This window comes from Nyctereutes procyonoides, unplaced genomic scaffold (genome assembly GCF_905146905.1).
Source record: "Nyctereutes procyonoides isolate TBG_1078 unplaced genomic scaffold, NYPRO_anot_genome, whole genome shotgun sequence".
NCBI classification, from domain to species: domain Eukaryota; kingdom Metazoa; phylum Chordata; class Mammalia; order Carnivora; family Canidae; genus Nyctereutes; species Nyctereutes procyonoides.
In genome coordinates, this window is record NW_026575049.1 from 20,256,028 (window position 1) to 20,279,221 (window position 23,194).

General features: G+C 50.0%; 1 protein-coding gene across 1 annotated transcript in view; it reads right to left on the bottom strand.

The window, feature by feature from the left end:
• The window catches only part of TBC1D22A (TBC1 domain family member 22A), a 333,790-nt gene that overhangs the window by 203,988 nt on the left and 106,608 nt on the right, over positions 1 to 23,194 (bottom strand). The window contains exon 8 of the mRNA XM_055328852.1: positions 4,363 to 4,477. Within this exon, the coding sequence (XP_055184827.1) occupies positions 4,363 to 4,477 (115 nt within the window). The remainder of the gene's footprint in view (positions 1 to 4,362; positions 4,478 to 23,194) is intronic.

The window sequence follows — 23,194 nt, forward strand, 5'->3', positions numbered from 1 at the left end:
TAGCTACCTTGCTGCTTTCTCCAACTTCCAAAAGGTAAAGTTCACGAACATAGCACATGCCTGTTTCAGGAGGAGGGGACGTCTCTGCCACGTGTGCGGGCTGAGAGTCCTGCACACTCTGCCTCGCCCCTGGGTCAAGGATGTGATCTGCATGAGCCAGCACCCAGGTGAGGCTCGGATCTAACCAGGCACATTGACACTTCAGCAAACCTGGTGTTTAGCACTGAAAGCTTCTTATCCCTAAGGCTACGGCCTCTCAAGTTCCCAAACCTTCCCGGCACAGGGCACTCTTCCATGGTGGAATCTTCTGAGCATACTACACACCCCTGTTGCAACACTCCACTCACAGGAATTCCCCAGGCTCAGCGCCCCCTAAATGACTGTATTTAGCAGCCTCCACATCTGGACGGGCTCTGCACGCTGCTACTCTACCTCTGAGATCATAAGAAGTCTCCTGACCTCCTTCCCAACCACCCTTCCTGAGGACGACGGCATCTCCAGGACCACGGGCCCATTCAAAGGGTAGCCAAGAGTTTGTGCCCCATTTCCTTGGAGAGGTTGTGGCTGGCACCTGTTGTGCGTACAGGTGCCTACATGTCTCATGAGTGCCTGTGACAGCATGCGTTATACTCATATGCTAATAAACCTGCAGCTGGGGATGCTGTGACCTGTGAGAGTGGGACCAAGCTGCTTTTCCTCAGCAGTGTGAGGTACTCGGCGAGGAGACCTGAGCGGGTGGCACTCATCTCTGACCCATCCCAGTGCTGCGCTGGCGGCCCTGAGAGACTGTCAGGGTTACTGGACCAGCTGCACGGCGCTCCCTTGCCAGGCTACTCCTGTTCTCTCCTTGCTTCTGGTTTCCCAGCATTCTCTAAGCATTTCTTTCCTCCCTGCAAGTCGCTTCTACCAATCATGCTCCTGGCCAGCCTCTCTAGAAAAAATGAACCAACTCTGCAAAGAACACCCCCTTTCCAGGAAGCAATCTACTTGATGAGCCGAAGTCCTCCAAATCAGAGCCCGTTTGTCACCCCAGATATGTCAGCCATCGTTCCCTTCCCATATCCTTTTTTCTCAAGTCAAACAACATGGCATGAAGGGGCTGCTATGTGCACCCCTGCTGCTCAGAAGTCACAGTCCCTGGAGCCAATGCCAGGTTCCCCGCCTCCCTCGTGAACCAGCAGGGACACAGCACCTGGAGCTGGGGCCCCACAGCACACACCCCACGGGAAGAGCCCGGCTCTCGATTAGGCCTGGCAGCTCTGCCCACCACAGCCTGCGGGCCCCTAGAGGGATCTCACACCCGGGAGCTTCTTATCCTCTCCATTAATGGGGACTGGTTCCCAGAGTTCAGCTGAGAAGAAAGGAAAACCAACACAGCACAGGCTTGCCCTGAGAACGGAGTCACATGCAGCTTTCAGCAGGGAGTGCCCATGCAAGCTAATCCCCAGGCTCCTGGACTTTCGAGAGCCTGAGGGGTCACGTGAGCACAGAATGCTGACCCCAAAGTCCTGCCAGGGTGCTCAGCTATCCAAACCACAGAATCCTATTACCAAGTTTTACCCTCTGAAGGAAATAAAGGTATTTTCAAGATCTTCAATAAGCAAAGCATCTAAGGTTTCTGCTGAAAAAAGCCACCAAACTGAAACACCCTCAGCCCCGTGGCTGCCAGCACATGTGCCCCTGCCTGTGAGCTTCTCCAGAGCACCTCCCATCTCTGCAGCCAAGGCAGATGTCACCAGACAAGAACTGAGCAGGCCATGCTTCAGCTGCACACCCCCAGGCTTTCCTGCACCCAGGAGACTTGGCCCAAAGTTCCCACAGGGACTCAGTCTGGCCTGCCCGTGTTCCCCCAGTGCCACCGCCACACAGAGCCGCACAACTCCACCCACCATCTGCAGCCCCCATGATGTCAGGATTGGACCATGGACTCCTCCTCTCATCCCCAGAAGAACCAGATCTCCCCTGTCCTCCTTCATCACTGTCCCCAGCATCACAGCACTTCTTCCAGCCTCTCAACTGCACTCCTGCCGCTCTCTCCACAGGGTGCACCTGCTTGTCCCACAAGGCACAGCTGGAGCGTCACAGAATCCAGGCTCCTCCGACCCCGTAGCCTGGGTGTGCTTTCCTGCACTCCATACACCTCTACATAACACAAATGTCCGTTTTCATTAAACTTCCTCATTACTTGTTTAAAACCTGTCTTCTGCTGTAATATAACCACAAGCTCCAAGGGGCAGGAACCATACTTGCCTTGCTCGCCTGCATCCCTACAAGCCCTATAGAGGGCTGGGAGATGCACACTCAACATGGGGTGACTTGAACTGATATGGTCTCCACACCCCGGTCCTCTGCCCAAGACCAGCACCCCAGCACACACACGAAGGTCTGCGTGAAGGACCACTCTTCCACCTAGGAGGCTAGAGGGTAGGGCTCCAGGCCACTTAAACAGACATGAGGCTTTCTAAAGCAAGGAGAGGTAGACTTCGACCAACACAGTGAATACTCCCAAGCCCAGGGGGCAGGAGCTAAAAGATCTCACGTCCACCAACTGTATCTGAAAACCAGGGCAGAAAAGTAAAATATGTCCACTTAATGACACAGCCAACCACCAGAAATAAATAATACATTTTATTTTTATTTTTTTTTAATTTTTATTTACTTATGATAGTCACAGAGAGAGAGAGAGAGAGAGAGAGAGAGAGAGAGCAGCAGAGACACAGGCAGAGCGAAAAGCAGGCTCCATGCACCGGGAGCCTGACGTGGGATTCGATCCCGGGTCTCCAGGATCGCGCCCTGGGCCAAAGGCAGGCGCCAAACCGCTGCGCCACCCAGGGATCCCATAAATGATACATTTTATACGAACATCCCCAAAGCACCCTGTCCACCTTCTCGATGCATGTGTGCATCCTTGTGCATGTGTGCACATGTGTGTACATGTGTGTACATGTGTGCACATGGCGGGGGGGGCATCACAGTAAGGCAGGGACAGTCTCTCTGAGCTCGATGGAAGACACTACTTGTAGAACACAAATTCTACTTCCTGCAGTTCTCCTCTCTTGTGGACAACGACCACCATGGTCCTGCTCCTTCACCCCATCTCGCTGATGATTCAGGCAAACTCGGTAAGGATCACTTGGGTCTTACAACATGAGTCGGTGGTAAAGTAGTTAAGACAAGCTTACTTACCACATTAATTAAATGGTCTATTTAACATGGAATATCAATTCTCTAATCACATCTCAGCTGAACTTCTTCTTTCAATTAACAACCCCGAAGTCTACTGACAGGTCCTACTGTTCTAGGATCATTAAGAACATTTTCATTATCTGTCAAGCGCAGGAGTAAGAAACAGACAGGCAAGCAGCTCTCAGGCACCAGCCTCTCCCCTACTTAAGAGCCGATTAGGGAGGGAGCGGTGGTGGTCCTCATTAGTTGCTTAGCAATGAAAGACCTCCTATGAAATCAGCAATGCAAACAAAGTGTGAGAGGTGGCAATGAAATGCACTGAATGGGCATGTTCTCATCCTCAGAGGATAATCTGACCCGGCCAAACCTCCTCCCTCAGATTACAACAATGATGAGAATCTGAAGCGGGCTGGAAACTGAAGTGGTGAGAAACATAATCTCATAAAAACAAAGAAATATCAAGTCGGGAAGGTACCCACAAAGACAAATTAAAATCGGTTTTTAATAAAAATGCTACAACCAAACAGCAAATCCCTCCTTTGGTTATACATTTTTTTAGTCACAGATAAATTAAAAAGAGATCCCATACTTATATTTTCAGAATTTTTTTAAAAAATTAACATATGTTCATAACAGGTAAAGTCATATTACAGTTGACTGCTATAACATAAATGAGAAAAAATACACAGTCCTCAAAGAGACCGCAGAGCCCAACCTAAATCTCTGTTAAACCAATTATTTTACGTGTAATTAACATCCCCATAAAATGAACCACTACTAGTATATCAAAAGTAGAAAGGAGACAACTTGCTGCAGAATGTAATTAAAGAGGGTTTAGGTTTTAGCTTGTAAGCAGAACATTCTATCACCTTGGCCCAATCCATTCAAATCCCCACGATGAAAGCCAGCGCTCTGACACCATCAGAACAAAACCGCTCCTTGTGTATTATTAAAAAGAAGACAGTAAGAATAAAAACTGCATCTTAAAGTCTTCAGTAGTTAAACACGTGGATTTACAGGCATTTTTTAAAGCTGGCACCAATGAGAAAACTATTATTCTCTACTTTTAGTTGTCAGTACATTAAACCTAAAGGCGCCTCTCAACAGTGGTGCAACAAAGGCCACCAAAGTTCACATTTAATGTCTGCGAGAACAAACATCATGATATGGTCTTACCTATGTGTTCGCACATGAAGACTACAAAGAAAGGAGTGACAAGGTCATTAATCCCCTGAACATATCCACTGGCAGGGTGACGTATCGCCCATATAAACAATATCCTTTCAAAAATCTGCAAGAGAATTGAACAGGTGGTGAAGCAAAAGTAAACACATCAGAAACTTTAAAACATATGCATTCTTTCACTCAAAATACATATATTGATTGATACTTCTGTCTCTAATACTAAAAGTAAAAATGTAAATAAGTATTAATTGCTACTTAATTTTTTCATAAAATTCCCATTGTCCTACTTCCTGACTGACTCACAAGCCATTGCAGCGCCTCACCGACCCCCGGGCTCAGCTTGACCACTCGAGCTGCCTCCCACGGAAGACACTCTCTGCTCCCCCAAGTCCCCCGCGGGCACAGACTGCTCATGGCTGCCCAGGACTCGGTCAGGAAGTGCAGCAGCACCTGGCCTACAGGTGAGTACTTCCTCCGCGTGGAGGGATGGGAGGGCAGAGGAGTGGGCAGATATATACCTGGATGGAGGGGTGAATGGAGAGAGGGAAGGAACATGACGGGAGGCTACGGTCAGGGAAGGCGGTGCATAGAAAGGCACTCTGAATTTCCCTCATATGGTAAACAGGTTGTTTTCAATGATACAGTATTGACATATGACATTATATTAGTTTCAGGTACACAAGATTTGAACAGTGACTCAATGCTGGCATATATTACAAAATGATGTTTTTTAATATATATAAATCTCACACCTATTACAAAGTTCTTTTCTTGTGATGAGGACTTTTAAGATCTCTTAGCAACCCTGAGATATGCAATACAGTATTATTAACTTCAGTTACCACACCGTACATTACACCTCAACTTCTTTTATTTTGACCCCCTCTACCCATTTCACCCACAACCACCCCCATCTCTCTCAGCCACAAATGTGTTCTATGTGCTTGGTTTGGTTTTTTTCAATAGATTTTTTTCTTTAACTACTGCACAGTTATCACCATCCAAGAGGACCTACCCCAGCACTTCCCGTCACATATGTTCACACCCAGGCCGAGGACCCAGGAATAGCTTAGCCTCCAATCTCTCCTTAAGAGACTCTCACTGCTGACCTGGGCCTCATGCTAAGAAGGCACATGGGGCCAGTTCGATGAGCAAATGCCCAAACAGAGCATGAATTATATCATCTCCAAACAAGTCAAGCCTGCAGAGCTAGCTGTGCTTGTACCTGAGGCCATCAAGCCCTTCCTGAACTGCCCGCACTCCCACAAACCACCAAGCTTGTGGTCTGCAACCCCAAATCAGCACCAACCTCGCTCCACAGCAGGGGCCCTGGGGACTAGGTGGGGAAGTCTCTCAACGCAGAGCCCACGGTCAAGGAGCGGCACAACCAGCCCTAGAATCCAGACCCCTGTCTGGTACCCACCCTAGTTCACCATCCACTATGCTTGCTCCAAACAAACAACACAGTAACCACCACTTAAGCAGGGCACCTCGGCACAGAGCCCATCCCAGCAGGGCAGCTGACAAGTACCTGCTGGATGAGCAATGCGTTCACTCGTAGACACTCAGACATTTCTCAGTCTACAGCAACAGCTTTCTGGCGAGAACTAGCAAGAATATTCAAACAAGAGCAAAAGACCAAAACCACTCAACACATGGCACCATCTGACATTTCTCTTGGGCAAATGCTACATGGTTGACACTGTGCTGCCACATTGGGCACCATCGCCCTGGTGACACTGTAAGCAGTGCTCGACCCGTCAGTGCAATGGCACAGAGGTCAGCTGGGGAAGTGGGGTCCGTGCAGGAAAGGACCCTTCTCACAGACCCTGGCAACCCTCAGCCCCTGGACAAAACCACCACAGTCACGGCCCCACCCAGCCACTGGGCACAAGGAGGTCGAGACAGCATCCCAACTGTGCATGGACAGGGTGGGGACAGCTAGGGCACAGGCAGCGCGGACATGGCACCGGCAGGAGGACCGCTGGGTGGGAACCTCCCTAAGGGCCTGGAGCTGGCAGGGCAGGAAGAGAGAGAGCAGGACAAGGCTGCATGAGGACGAACAGGAACAGTGCCAGGCAGGACAAACTTGTGACAAATTACCACTGAGAGCAGTACAGAGCCATGAAAGTCAACTAAGCAACTCCTCACTAACAAGCCCCCAAACTCTGTGTACCACTCACTGGCTAGAACTGGAAAGTTCTAGCAAAGATAACCAGCACGGTGGGGAATTCACTTGCACACACGCTCAGTCATAACATGGCCAGGAGCAGCAGAGCCTGACACTGGAGGCGCATTCCCACCGTCAGCTGACCAAGCAGGCCCCCAACCTGAGAACACAGGGAAGGCAATAGGGCCAAGAGAGGTTAAGGTCCTTGCTCTGGCCCGTGCCTCCCTGGTGGAGTCTGGCTCCTTCAATTCCTGGCATGGCCCTCACCACCCCCTGCACAGAGTGAGGCTCAGAGGGCCGCAAGGGCACGCCCGGTTGGGGCTCAGGCCACTCCCTCCACCATTCCTGACATGGCCCTTGTCGCCTGCACAAAGCATCCTCAAGACACGGCAACAGGGCACCCAGAGATTGGGCCGGCTTGCTCTGCAAGAAGCTCCCAGGCTGGCTGGGGGATAAGGCACCATGACAGCCACCCACACTGTGCAAGGGGCACTGTCCTCAGGCGCCCTCCGGGTCAGAGACGTAGAGCAGGGAGCGAAAACATCTGGGTTGCCACATGACAGCCAGGCCTGAGGAGAGCTGGGACAGAGAAGCAGCAGTCCCACAAACACGTGGACATGGCACCACCGTGGAACAGTCTGCAGAGACAGAGCAGAGACACCACATTCCAGAGGCCACAGCAAATGGCCACTGAGGGCAGAGGAGAGATGGAGGGTGGCTCGAGGGCAGGGAGAAGTCACTGGGGACAGCCCAGAATGCCACCGTGCAGGATGTGGGCTCCATGCCACCACTAATGACCACGCCGATGAGACCATGCAACAGTTGCTGACATTTATTAAATACTACTGTCCTTACCACCTTCAGTAAGCTCATCCTCCCCTAAACTTTGAGGCAGGTATGACTGCTACCCCAGGATGGCCCTGTGCCCCACCTCCTGGTGTACACGCCCTGGTGTGGACCCTTCCCTTGGATGCGGGCAGGCCCTGCAATCTGATTTGCACAGGGGATGGGATACATACAATCATGTCACATGAGATTCCCAACCCATCCTGCCAGGAGATCCTCTCCCTGCTGGCATCAAGGACACAGGCTACCACACTATGAGCCGCATATAGAAAGGGCCATGTGTCAAGGACCTGAGAGCAGACAAGAAGCAGCAAGAAACCCAGGCCCCAACTCTACAGCCTACAAGCCACCAAATCCTACCAGCACCACGTGAGTCTGGAAGTGAGTCCTTCCCCCGGCAAGCCTCAGATAAGTCTGCAGCCCAGACCACCCGTGACTGCCACCTGGGGAGATCCTGAGGGAAGACATGCCCAGACTCCTGACCCACAGAAACTGTGAGACAACAAATAGGAATAAATGGTTTTCATTTTAAATGCTAGGTTTGTGGTGATGTTATTATGCAGAAACAGATAACTCAGGCACACAAAGGGTAAGCAATTTACCCAGAGCGGCAGAGCCAGGTGTGCACGCTGGTAGCTGGACTAACAAGGGTCTTATAAGGCTTACAAAATGCCATCACCAGTACGCTTTACTACAAAAGAGTTTTTTTTTTTTCTTAATTTTATTTATTTGAAAGAGATTGAGAGTGAGCATGAGCAGGGTGGGGAAGGGGAGAGGGAGAGGGAGAAGCAGACTCTCCACCAAGCAGGGAGTCTGATGCAGGGCTTGATCCCAGGACCCTGAGGTCATGATCTGAGCCAAAAGCAGAGGCTAAACTGTTTGAGCCACCCAGGCATCCCAAAAGAATTGTTTTCATATGTAAATCAAAAAGGAGAGAACATCAAAAAATTATAATTATATAGTAAGAAATAGCAAAGTCAATGAGTTCCTGGTGAGCAAACTGCATCTAACTGGCTTCCATCTGTTCAAGGCCCAGCAGGGACCTGGTCATCCAAGGGGTCTGGTGTGCATACATGTGTGTGCACATATATGTGGTATGTGTATGGGCAGGTATGCGGTGCATGGGTGCACAGGTGGGTAGAGCACATGCATGCATGTGTGCAGATGTGTGATGCACATGTGTGCATGTGTGCACTGGAGGAAAAGCCAGAGCTCAGGGCACAGAAATCTCCTTTCCTACTTTGCATCTCACTACCCTAGGGGGTGGTAAAGTCAGCAATGGAGCCCTCCCACCCTTTAACTAAGCCCCATACTTCCAGAGAGCTTGGCTGTGTGTATATATATGTGTGTGTGCATCTCTCCCTCTCTCTCTCTCTCTCTCTCACACACACACACACATACACACACACACAAACTCCATTCACAAGCATGAATGCACGTTTTCCCTTGGCAACCCAGGCACTGAGCCAGCTCTGCCCAGCAGGGAATGTGGAGGGGACAGGAGTCTTCTCCCTGCAACTTGCACCCCTGCAGGCAACTGGGGCAGCCTGCCCATGATTCCACAGAAGGCCTGAGAAAGCTGCAGGAGGACACCTGCCAGCCTGGGCTTCCCTGACGCAGCCCCAAAGCTTCCCTTGTGGAGAGTCCAGAACAAGTTGTCCTGAGACAGCCTAGGCTCCACTGGCCATTACCTGGGAAACTGAGGCAGCACTCAGGGGCAAAGGTGACTGGTGAGCAAGGCTGAGCAAGGCAGCAAGAGGAGGCAGCTGAGCTGAGCCTTCTCAGTCATGAACAGACAGCTCACGTGCTTGCAAAGCACCCTCTGCACAGAAGCCAACGACCCAGCAATTACCTACTGACCCCTTCATCGGGGCCACCAGGCAGGGCTTCCAGAAGCATGAGCCACCCATATGCTCACACATGTGAGGAGTGCACTGTATCTGTATTACTTTGGGAACATTTTTAGAATTAAGATTTCCCATTAATTAAGGAAAGCTATCAGTCAGGTAGTTCAAATTATTTAGATTTAACTCTACTTGATCTCTCTTGATAACCTGAAAATTATACTTTTAAGGCTTTAATCCCAGTAACATGTAAATAAAGGGACAAGTGGTTCAAACATAAACAAAAATGGCTTTTAACAAGACGGGCAGGCTAAAGTGCCGAAAGAGCAGAGCCTGACATGGAGGTTTGTGACAACGGCTACAAACCCTGGCCCTGCGCTAAAGAGACACATGCCTGCGGGTCATCACCCCCCGGAGGTCCAGCAACGGAGAGCAGGGGCTCCCTCGTGTCTTCACCACCATAGCAGCCTCCAAAACAGCCAACTCCAGCCCTACTCTCAGCTCCACAGCCACAGCTCGTGGCTGTCACCTCAGGGCTGGTCCCCCATGCCGCGGGTGAGCACCTGGACCTCCCCGTTCCGGTGACATCCCAGATAACACCCAGGATTCTGACCAGCTCTTCCCATCAGTTTCTTCATCGAGTGGCGTTCCAGACCCAGCTCCTCAGATGCCAAGCAGTCGGGACTTCAGGGCCCCCACTTGTCAGAGAGGAGGCGAAACGCATCGAGGGTCAAGGAGAATCCACTCCACGGAGGGGCAGCAGTGGGGGAGTGGGTGGTACGGGGACTTCAAACAGGGGCGACAGGCAAACAGCATTGTGATGGCTGACGCGGAGGTTTTCAGGAAGCAGGAGGAGCAGACGGCTGAGTGGGACTCGGCTGGGGGGCGAGGGGGACAGCACAGGGCTCGGGAGCCCCAGGGCTGAGTCAGAACCATCACTCTTCACATGATAACAGACAGTCCATGTTCACCACCGAAAGACTCTCCTACCTCCAGGCCACAAGGTGTGGCTACGGGGAGAATAAGCCAAGTGAGTGCAAGGCAGAGTGCTCACATCCGCCCCATCAGCACCAGTCCATCTTCCACAGAAGTGTCCGAGCATCCTATTTGGGAACGTGCCGCCTGAAGGCTCCTCCTGGGCCCATCTGTCCCGACTCCTGAGGGCAGCACCCAGCCACTTCTGCACTTCTGGGCGCACGCCAATGTCCATGCCAACTGAATCACTTCCGCTAGTCACTCTGAGGTCATGTGCCCTTTACCCTGACATCTGTTCTGGGAGAGCAAGCTCAGTTCTTGCTGTCATTACAGAACTACACCCAGAGCCACTCACCTTCTTGCATATTATTCCCCTACAACAATAGCCATTAATTTAGAAGACAAAAACCCAGGATTTATGTCTCTTTGGCAGGAAAGAAGGAACAGAAGGTAAGTAACCGGCCTAACTGGCCTTCAGCCTCTCTTCGTGCTGTCAGACTATCCTGCCACGCCAGGGGCACACCAGGAAGCCACAGGGGCCCCAGCCCCTGGCAAAGCACCCGCAGGCCCCAGGCCTGGGCACCTGCCCTGGCAGGCAGCCTCTGCCCTACACGCCCAATTCAGCCCAGGAGCACGGCCAGACGCCACCCTTGAACACGTGGCGGCAGCCATCTACCCACGGTGGTGGGCAGAAGCCAATCTTTTATGAGGTGACAGATAGTTCAGCCTTGTCTAGACTCCCTAGAGGAAAAAACTTTCCATTAATTGCAATAATGTAGAAAAGATTTCCATGTAGAGAGAATGCCTGGTGACACTGGGAGCTCATAATTCAGAACACGGAGGACGATGGAGTCCTGAGCTGCCAGCAAGCTGAGGAGGGTGTCACGTGGAGGGGCACCTCGGGGTGGAGGGGGCCGGCAGGAACTGCAGGGCAGTGAGCATCCCGGCAGCCCTCCTGCGGGCCCCAAGGTTCACTCGTGCCCCGGGCCACACGGACGAGGCTCCCTCAGCTCCAGTTGCTAGTGCCCCCCTGCCCCGCTCCCATCCCTGGTCCCTTACGGGGGGGGGGGGGGCGGGCTGGAACAGGACAGGGGCCCCGTGGCCCCAGGAGACAGGCAGCTGCAGGCCACCCAGCACAGACCTAACTCTATCGGCAGCGTAACCACCTTGTCTACTAAAGGCTGCCCAGAGACGGACCACAGGCCAGGCTGTGACTGGCAGGACAAGGCCCTCATCAGAAACTACACGTGCAGTTGTTAGGCTGAGGGCCACTTTTTCTTCATTTTTTTTCTCTTCACTGACTGTGATTTATCCTGTACCTTTCGTCTGAAATCACGTCATCTGAGTTTGCTTTGCTTCTCCTTGAAATCACAACAGCTAGCACGGTTTGAGTGCGAGGCACTCAGCATCATTCAGCACTCCCTCTGCAAGTCACCTGAGATTGTCCCAGGGGCCCCAGGGGCCCACTGCCTCCCTCGGAAAGCTCCCGTCTCAAGCACCCTCAGCCCTGTTCATAACAAGGTCTGTGAAGACCTGAGCTACAACGCCCCCCACCCAGATCCCATCCTCGCCACACAGACCAGGGAAGCACCGTGACCATGGGCACATCAGGACGGGACCTCTGAGGGTGACTCCAAAAATATTTTTCCACTTGATTGCCATCGTAATGAGCACTCGGCTGATGAGACATCGCCGAGGACAAGTCAAGAGGAAAGGGATCCCGTTCCCAGCACAGTGGGATGCATGCTGCGGGGCTCCTAACCTGTATCAGATGCCTGTGGTGATTGCTCAAAGCTGCACGGAGCCATCTCCAAGCTTCTGCTCTCAGGCTGCTAAGAGACATCACCACTAATGGCTTTCCTATCACCTTTTCCAAGCAGGTGTTTTCAAAGCTAACAATGTGGCCCCTTAAGGGGGTACGAGTTAGGCACCAGTTCATCTGACTTGACACCAGCCTGGGGGCAAGCTGGGAGCAAGCACTCGCCCCTGCTGCCTTCTCCACGCCCAGTGCCCGCTGCTCCCTGACACAGTCTCAACTAAAAACAAATTCCAAGAGGAATCTTCTAAAGGACCTCACGTCTCAAGCACCTCACCAAAATCAGCCCACAGCAACAGTACAACCCCAAGGGAATGTGCCTCCCGCACGTCTGCACACACCCCACCAAGGAAGGCACCAGAACAGGTTGCTCTGGCCACCGCCAGACCTGTCACTGACCAGGCCCTATTCACCAGAGCTCCTTGGGGCCCGGGCTCAGAAAAGTAACAGAGGCCAGAGCTGGTGGGGAGTCCCCCAAGGCAAAGCAGGAAGAGCCAGCAGGTCACCAAAATCAAGGGTCAAGAGCCAAAAGGGGGCCAAGCCAGGAATCACAAGACTCAGCCGGCCAGCCAGTGGCCTAAGGGGGTACGTGGCCCTGTGCCAGCACCTGCCCAGCCCTTTCCCCCAAGGCCAGGGCAGGAAGGCCACAGGGCAGTGCTGCTGGAGCTTCCTGCCACCTGCTGAAGGAAGCTGAGCTTGGGGCTGGAAGCCACCCTCCAGCATCTACACGCTGCCTGCGCCACAGGCCCAGCAGGACACTCTAGGCCTGTGCTGCCTGCCTGCGGGGTGCAAGGTGGGCGCACCAGGGAGGCAGGGCTGCCCAGCCTGGGAGTCAGGACATTCTTCCTACGAGGTTTCTGAAGGGCTGGGTCAGGAGACAGAAGCTCCCCAGGACTGTGACACGGAGGATATCAGCAACTCAGTGTTACCTTCCAAAGTCAAGTGTCCCCAGAGCACCCTGCCCCATGACTGTCTGCTCTGACCCCGTGCATGGCCAGAACAAGGCCGGCACCGCACACGGATTTTCTCAACGTGATAGGATCGCTACTGCTTTGTGCACGCGTGTCTGCACCCGCCCTTTGACAGCACGGTGCCAAGGACAGAGACCACCCTGGGGCCTTGGGCGTCCACAGGCACTTCTTCAGGGGATCACAGCCCCCACAACTGTCTGCCAGGTGCTTTACTAACAGCCGTGGCAGGAAAGGTGGAAACAAGACAGTCATTTGCACAGGGCGACCAGCAGGAGCAATGCAGTGCGGAAGGAGCAGACACGGCGGGGAGAGATCTGTCACAGCACATTAACTCAAGATTAAATACAGGGCCGTCAGTGTGCGTGGATATCATCTGCCAAAGGACAATAAAGGCAGGATGCCCCCTGCGTGTGGGTACGTTCAGAAAACACGGAACGCTCTGAAACAGCTCTGACGATGAATATGCACTGGATCTTATTAGCTATTAAGGTTCTGTTAACTTTCCTGATATGCTTGTCTTTGTTAGAGTCGGATTCATTAAAAGTAGTTCAAACTTTAAACTCTTCCCAAAGTATCTTTTCAACAGATCAATTTATACTCAGCAACAGTAATAAAACAGTTGCTACTATCTGTTACCACCAGGGCTGAAAAAATGCAAACGTGACAGGCATTCTCGGTTCTCCTGTCAAACCTCAGACACCTGAGCACCAAGGAAGGTTTCTCCTAAAATACTCAAAAGACATTCCTGCACAGAAGGGCCCCGAAAAGGACTGGAGAGGGCCCTGTCTTCACTCTGCACACCTGCCGCACCCTCCCCGGGCCTCCAGGACAGGACCCTGCCAGCCACGCGGGTGCTCCGGTTGCTGAGCCACTCTGCATTTTAAGAAAACAAAAATGTGGCAGTGCTCATGAGGACTTAGAAAAATCTGATTTCAGAAATCTGAAAATGTTCTAGCCACATGACAAAATCTGATTTCAGAAATCTGAAAATGTTCTATCCACACAACTTCACAGCACACAAAGCACCATGGAGATCATTTATGTTGGAGGAGCAACAACATTCACCATTCTGCCGGGAGGACAGTGGGGCTCACATCCCTGGAAACCCAGGAGAATGTGGCCAGAAAAAAGTCTTCACGGCACAAGCGTTTGCAATGTGACCCAAGGAACACTGGCCCCATGTGAATTCTAACACCTAATGAGTGACGCCAAGGAAGAGCACCCTCACAAATCCAAAAGGTGCATTAAAAAGCAGCCACTGATCACACAGAACATACACTGGGCAAGCCAAGACGGCCACTGATGATTTGTCACAACACTAATTAATAATGTAGAGCTCACTTCAAGTAAGCAAGGAGGCCGTGTGTAGTGTGTGAATTACTTGACATTCACCTCCTGCAAATGAGGCGATTTATGCCCCAATTTCTGTGCTCAAGGCAGGGTTTGATAGGTTAGCAAAGGCACAGATGTCTCACGACACTCAAAACTGAAGGATAGAAAAGAACCAACACTTTCAAACCAAACATCACAGTGTCACTACTACCAGACCAAATATCCAACCCAACAGACACACTACACGTCAAAGCACCATGAAGCATCCAGGGGCCAGTCAGAAAGAAGCATTTGTCAAATTCAGGAGCAACCAGACCTCCCTTCTGGCAGTGCCGTCCAAGACTCCCGCCAGGCCCTGGAAGAAGCCACCCTCAACGACTCAGTTTCCTTGAGACACAGTCTCAAGGAAATACCAGGAGGTTGACAAATAAAATCCACCACATTAAGAGAATAAGAAGGTAAAACCATATTCTCGTATCAGATGATGGGGGAGACGACTTGATAAACCTCAACAACCATTTACGACTCTAACAGCACGAGCAAGGGACCATCCCTCACATGAAGACAGCATCCGTGACGCTGTCAGTATCCTGAGTGAGCGCAACATGAACAGGCCTCTGTTATGATCAGAAATGACACCAGGATGCCTGCCTCCCTGCTGTACTCAGGGCTGTGGAAGAAGTCTTAGCCAGCAAAACAAAGCAAATTAAAAAAAAAAAGTATTAAAATACGAAAAAAAACCTGCTATATTCACAAGTAACATGATTACCTTCCTTAAAACCTCAACCACATCTACACAAAATATGAGAAATGATGAAAGAGGTTAGTAAAATGCACTCACAGAAGTCAACAGCCTTTCTAAAAACTATCAGTACAAGAGAAGAAAGAAAACTGTTTAAAAATAAAAGATCCAGAGAACTAAAGAAATGCAAAAGCAAACATGTGAATTCTCTCCAACTAATGGGCAGATTCAATGTGATATCTGGGATTTTTATGATACTAACGAGCTAATTTTACTTATATGAATGGCCTGAAAACAAGAACCAGGCACAGGCAGCCTGGCCTGCAGGACAGCAAGACCATGGAACCAGAAAGAGGAAGCCAGCACAGAGACAAATAGACAGACCAACCGGTGGAATGGATGAGAGCCCAGACACGTATGGAATCCTATGGGTAGGGACACAACCACTAACCCACATGAGGATCATGTTCAGAATCCACACCAAACTCCACACACCTGAAGTCAATTCCAAACAGATTATGGCCCTAAATGCAAGAAACAAAACTTTAAAACTCTTGGAAGAAAGATGAAGTCTTTTTTGAAATCATGAGATTGAAAAGAATGTCTTAAGATGCAAAAAGATAGGGCGCCATGGTGGCTCAGTCAGTTAAGTGGTAACTCTCAGTTTAGGCTCGAGCCCTGAGAGGGTGGGGAGATCAAGTCCTGTGTTGGGCTCCAAACTTAGCAAAGAGTTTGCTTGAGTTTTTCTCTCCCTCTGCTCCTCCCCCACTACACACACATGTTCTCTCTCTCCCTCTCTCTCTCTCTCTCTCTCTCTCTCTCTCCCCCCCCCAAATAAATAAATAAATCTTGCAAACAAAAAAAAGGCATAATCATAAAGGAGACGATTGTGCAACTGGCCAGGGTAAATTAAGGTCTCCTCTCAAACACAAATCCAAACCACAATGAGACACCACCTCACACCAGTGAGAATGGGGAAAATTAACAAGACCGGAAGCAACAAATGTTGGAGAGGATGTGGAGAAAGGGGAACCCTCTTGCACTGTTGGTGGGAATGTAAACTGGTGTAGTCACTCTGGAAAACTATGGAGGTTCCTCAAGAAGTTAAAATAGATCTGCCCTACGACCCAGCAATCGCACTTCTAGGTATTTACCCCAAAGACACAGATGTAGTGAAACACCGGGACACCTGCACCCCAATGTTCACAGCAGCAATGTCCACAATAGTCAAACTGTGGAAGGAGCCATGATGTCCTTTGACAGATGAATGGATACAGAAGACGTGGTCTACATATACAATGGAATATTAGCCATCAGAAAGGACAAATACCCACCATGTGCTTTGACGTGGAGGGACATGGAGGGTGTTATGCTGAGTGAAGTAAGTCCATCGGAGAAGGACAATCATCATATGGTCTCACTCATATGTGGAATATAAGAAACAGTGAAAGGGATTATAAGGGAAAAGACAGAAACTGAGTGGGAAAAATTAGAGAGGGAGACAAACCATGAGCAACCGCTAACTCTGGGAAACACACAAAGGGTTGTGGAAGGGGAGGTGGGAGGATGAGGTGACTGAGTGAGGGGCACATCATGATGGGATGAGCGCTGGATGTTCTACTATATGGCGGCAAACTGAATTTAAATTTGAAGGAGGAAGGAGGAAGGAGAAGGAGAAAGGAGAAAGGAGAAAGGAGAAGGAGAAGAAAGAAGAAAGAAGAAAGAAGAAAGAAGAAAGAAGAAGAAGAAGAAGAAGAAGAAGAAGAAGAAGAAGAAGAAGAAGAAAGAAGAAGAAGAAGAAGAAAGAAGAAGAAAGAAGAAAGAAGAAAGAAGAAAGAAAGAAGAAAGAAGAAAGAAGAAAGAAGAAGAAGAAGAAGAAGAAGAAGAAGAAGAAGAAGAAGAAGAAGAAGAAGAAGAAGAAGAAGAAGATCTCTTCTCCAACAGAGCAAAAAGCAACCCACCACTTGAAGGGAGACACAAATATCCATACATACCCAGAACAGAGAACTCCTTTAAACCAACAGGTGAAACTAACAACCACAACAGAGAAATATGGAGCAAAAGCATTTCACAAGAAACACAAATGGCCAAGAAACCTATGAAGAAATACTTCACTTTATCTGCACTCAAGGAAATGAAAGTTAACAGCCCCAGGGGACACCACTTCATGTCCCCACCCAGTGCCGGGGGCAGGGCCTCAGCCTGACAATCCCAGCACTGAGCATGCTCCCCAGTACCACCACCCAGTGTCACCCTGTGCCAGGCCCCGGGGCCACGCCCCACACACGCCCTGAGGAGACTCTCTACACGCACACTGGGCTCACACAGGAATGTGCACAGAAACATTCTGAGAAAACTCAAAGGAGTGAAAATGGCCTGAAAGCTCAAGCAACATGGGACTGGAGGGATCAACACACAGACCAAGCAGTGGAATGCTACATGGCACAGAAAAATGAACTCCCACCTCAGGCCATCAATGTGTAACCCTTAAAGCCAAACACTGTTAACATAAAGAGATAAAGAGCAACCACAAGTAGATTTAGAATAATCCCATTAAAAAATAAAAATAAAAACTAAAAAAAAGCAAAACACATATTACCCATATAAACACATGGTAAAATGATCCAGAAAAGCAAGAAAATAGTCAACCAAAATACAAGAGAACGGTCACTTGTGAATGGTCACTTGCTGGGAGACAGGGAGGTGTCTGGGGAGGGACCTTCACGGACTCTAGCTTCTGCTCTCTCTTCAGCTAACAGTGGGCATCTGTACGCTAATTCTTAGTTGTCTCTTTGAATTTGGACATCTATGGTACAGAAATCCTTCTGCGCTGATATATTTTACCATAAAAACAGAGACAGAAAAGGAAAGATCTATGCATGGGACTCCCAGAAATACATACCAGCAAGTTTAGTGAACTGATTATCTATCAAAATGCTTCCTGGGCTCTCACAAATGCATCCCCACCTCTGGGGAGGGACAGGTTTGATTATGAGCCCAAACAAAGAGACAAAGACTAAGAAGTGGCAGACAGGTGGAACACAAGCACGACCAACGCTCCAGGCTGTGAGGACCCTCCAGTGCCATGGCTCACGCGAAAGGACACGGGAGGAGTGTCATTCATTCAGTCACCGTGCCACCTGCCAGGCACCACTGCGGGGACCGCGGGAGGCCCAGACCCGGCCCTCACAGAGTCTGACAAGATAGAGCCAGGCCTTCGGCCAGGGCCAGAAGCTGGCAGATGGTTCACAATCCACAGACTCGCTGATTCGACCCCACAGACCCTTGCCAGGCAGCAGGGATGGAGGACACCAGCGTTGAAGGCCGCTGCCCCTCCAAGGGTGGTCCAATGGGACAGAGACTCTGAATGGGCTGGAGCAGGAAATACAGGGTGCTGTCCTGGCCGCCATGGCAGGAACATGTGGGGCCGACCTGGCAGTTCAGGCTGCCCACACGTCTCTGCACAAAAGCTCTGGTGAGAAAATCAGTCTAAAGGAAGAGCAGAGTCTCGGGGAAGGGCCCACTCTGAGCGTGCCCTGTGCTCTGCCGCTCTCTGCCTCCTAGCAAATGTCCATCCTTCAAGGCCATCGAAAACCCATCACACTAATTCTAGAAACTGCACATAAACAATGTGGCTTAAAAAGCCTGCATGTTTCATTATCCTCTGTATCTGTTTAAATGTAATGAGACATCACTTCTGCATGGCTAATTGGAAAAAGCATCTTATTTCCCTAATTTGTGAAACTGCTCTAAGGAGCAGATAACCAGAGGGCAGATAATGTAATAACCACAGAGGCAAAGTCACTCGGTAGATGATGACTTTCTCAGCAGAAAAGCCCCAACAGCGATATTTGAATATGGTTTTTCTAATAAACCCACTGCACCCACCATAGGGCCACAGGTCAGATTTTGTATTTTTAAATGTAATAGATCGAGTTTGTTCAATAATGGACAGGAGATTAAAACAACAATAAAAAGCCAAAGAGCCAAAAAGTTAGGAATTTTACTTTCAAACAACGAAGTTGGATAAAAATATTAATTACCAATTTCAACAAACTCTCCTAAATCCCATGAGGTTCTAGGAGATGCTCTAGGCACCTACCCAGGACACAGACAGGGCCCCAGCCCGCTCTCGGGGAGCAAACAGGTAGAGTGAGTCACGTTACACTCAAGAAGTCAAACACAATCCAAGAGGAAGAGCCAAGAAACAAGCAAAGGGTACACGGAATGGGAGAGCATCGTTGAGGACTGCACCTCTGACACGGCAACCTTCCCGGTAAGACCCGAAGCCCCAAAGGGAACCAGACACTCAGAAGTCACAGGTAAGAGAAAGAGGAATCCTGTGCGCTGTTCAGTTGACAAGTCCTGGCAGGCAGCCACTCTGTGTCACACGCTGCCTGAGGCACTGGAGCTAGAAGGTCTGCTGTACTCCTGGGGCCCATTGGGTCTTGGGGAGGGGCGGGGGCAGTGTCCTCCTGACAAAGGTCACTGTCTCTAGCTGTGCCTCTGCTTTCTGGCTGTGAGTGGATGGGCACTGGCCGTCAGGCCCTACTACTCCCTCCACCCTGCTCGTTTCAAAATCTTCCTATCAGCAGTTAAACAAGTCCTGAGGCCTCCAAATCTAGCTGGGCTTCCATAAAAAAAGAATTTTCAGGCTCAGCTAGCCAGGGAACAAGCAAGCTAAAGGTTCCAAAAGCAATTAAAGAGTGAGCAAAAATGGAACACACACTTCATCAAACAAGATCTACACATGGCAAATCAGCATCTGTAAAGATGCTCACCATCGTTAGTCATCAGGGGACTGCAAACTGCAACTCTGTAAGATACCATCACAAACTCACTACAAATAGCTAAAATTAAGAAGACTGGCAATACCAAGTACTGACAAGGATGTGGAGCAAGAACCCCCATGCCCTGCTGGCGGGAGTGCGGACTGGAACAGCTGCTTTGGAAATCAGTTTGTCGGTTTCTCATAACGTATAGAAACATACACTTAGTGTAGAGCCTCCCTACTCCTAGGTACTCAGCAGAGAGGGGTAAACAGGTGTCTTCATTAGAGCTCTACATGAATCAGTTTTGTGATGACCCACACTTACTTGGAAAGAGCCCAAGGATTCATCAGCTGGCGAATGGGTAAGCCCACTGAGGTATACACCAGATAGCAGAGTCCTACTTAGCAACAACGTGACAATGTGAACGGGTGTCTGAGCCCCAAGGGAAGCCAGCCCCAAAAGTCTGAAATTCGTGTGATTCCATCAGTATGAAATATTTAAAAGCAAAACTCTAAAGACAGAAAGTGGATCGGTAGTTAACAGGGCACAGGGTAGGGATGGGAGGCTGACAGCAAGGGAACTTCCCAGGGTAATGGAATGTTCTACATCACAATTCAAGTGGTTGTCACATTCCTACACACAGGTATCAAACTAACCTAACTGTATGCTGAGAATGGGTGAACTTTATTGTAATCCACTAGACCTCAACAAAGCCCCAGGAGGGAGAGACAGGGAGCAAGGGGACGAGCAGATAGAGCAGAACCGGGCAATACCTGCTGAATGAATAAAGGAACATGTGGACAGATGCGGGGACATGCCAAAACCCTTCCTCCCAAGCAGTCATCAGAAGCCCCAGGCTTCAGGGATGCACACAGACCAACTACAATCAGAATTACATTTTCGCACTTCACTCGACAAAGTTCTGAACTGCGGGATATGCGAAGTGCTGCGAGCAACTTCTACAAAACAGCTGGAGACGGACGGGCACATCCTTCTGTGTGTGTCTTCTCCTTCCTGCTGGTCAAATACAAATGTGATGCCGAGACCTGGAGCAGGTCCACTGGGGCCACTATGGGGAAGCCGAGAAGAGAGGAGTGACCGCCTCACTGCCAGCGAGCTCATGCCTGGGACAGGGACAAACTTCCACCCGGTCAGGCCACGTACTGCCTGTTGCAGAGAGCCCTGAGCCGAGCCTCCACGGTGCCAGGAGCTAGAACCTGGTTTACCTACTGACAATCATAAGACCATACATTTCCTAGAGTCTCCTGCTTGTCACTTCTCACCCCACACACACAGAGCTGTGCCCAAATGGTGCTCTCAGTCACACAGCAGCCCACACGAGCCTCACGTCCTTCCTGGGAGCCCAGCAGCCCCTCAGCACATGCTGCCCTGCTAAGCGGGGGCCTGGGCAGGGTCTGCAGCTCCCAGGGAAGCACAGGAGAGCGGAGTGAGAATTTGTTCAGCAGAGAGACCAGCAGGGAAGAGGCGCCTCAAACCAATGGGACCAGGATCCCAGGGCATCACACACAAGCAGACCAATCAATACCCACTGGCAGGGACTGCATCCCTGCTCTGAAACTGAGAGCCTGCGAGCTCGGCTCTACAAAAGATGTGTCAAGTGGCAGGAAAAATATAAAGAAATATAAAGAAATAAAACAAAGGTCTGTGGCTGACTCTATCTTCCATTTTTAAAAAAAAGTGAAAAAGAGGTAACAATATATTATCTCTTGTTTTCCAGATACAGTAAATACAACTATTGAAAAAGACAAACAGAAGTGTCTCAAAATGACTACTTCTGTGGAAAACTAATTTTTTCCTTTTGTGTTCTACAATCTAGAAGTGCTTTTGCTTTCACAATCCAGGAAATTTGTTCAACAAACTTACTAGTACAAGAGATAGCGAAGTTTAAAAGTGCATTTACAGGAGCACTCAAGATGCAAAACAAGTATTCAAACAGTAAAAAAAAAAAAAATTCAATTTTAAAGAGATATTGCTTACAATAACAACAAAATATGATAACTAAGAATAAATCTAATAAGGGACATATTTTTTTTTATGGAGCACATTTTAAAACTACACTGAAAGGCACGACAAACGGCCTAGGATATGGAGGACCCATGTGTTCGCAACAACGGAGACTGGGTTTCATGAAGATGTCCATCCTCCCAAACTGGTCTCCAGATGCGGTGCAGCTCCCAGCACAAAGCCAGCGGACGGTGAACACAAATACAGGGTCATCTGCCCATGAGGACCAGGTGGGAGCACACGGGCCTGAGGCCCCCGCCCGCACAGGGACACTCAGGGTGCAGCCAAATTCACTGGCAGTTGTGGTGTTGAGGGAAGACACCCTGAACAGTGGGACAAGACAGAGAACCTGGAAACGTGTGTGAGCATGAGAAGGACAAACGCCAGAAGGGACGCCGAGGCAGACATGAGGCCGGGCCAGCAGGTCACTGCACGGGCAAGTTCACCAGATTCCTCCCTCACATGGTGAGCAGCTGGCAGGGACAGATGGATGACACACACCAGGGTGGAGGGCAAAGGTTAAAACTTTCAGAAGAGAATACGGGAGAAGAGCTGCGTGAAGTATGTGTAGGAGAGTTCTTAAGAGACAGGAGAAGTTCAACCACGCTGAAACGAAGACCTTCTGGTATCAACAGCCACCAAGCAGGGAGTCAGCAGCAGCCACAGCGTGGAAGAGGACACGTGTGACAGGCAAACTGACAAAGATTTAGAAACCCTAACACATGAAGATTGGCAGCCAATAAAAAATTAGATCAACAAACCAAAAGAAAAATGGGCAAAAGATGGAAACAAGCATGTCCCTGAAGAGGGAACACAGGAGCCCATAAATAAAGGTAAAGATGCTCATTGCCACCAGTAACCATAGATGGCCATGACAGGAAAACCCACCAGAGGGACAAGAAGTGGAAAGTCCAGGGACCACAGGAACTGGCGGGGACACGGAGCACAGGACTCCAACACTCCACAGGCAAAGCCCGCGTGGGAGCATGCTGACACCATCTTGTAGGCTCAACAGGCTCACACCCCACCACACAACCACTTCACTCCTTCGGCAGTGCCCAGGAGAAACCCTTGTCTGTGGGCACCTGCGTGAACGTCCCTGAAGGTCCTTATTGCAAAATGTGAGACACGATCCAAATGCCAACAACAGGAGAAAGGCTGCAGAAAATGTGCCATATTTAAACGAGGGGATATTAGACAACCAGACACACAGATTAGGTGAAGCTTAAAAAATAAAGTGGAGGAAAAACACAAGCTGCAGAGGGATGAGGGTACCAGGCAAGGATGTGGCCCAACTGCTGCCTTGATCTGAACTTGCCACAACACCACA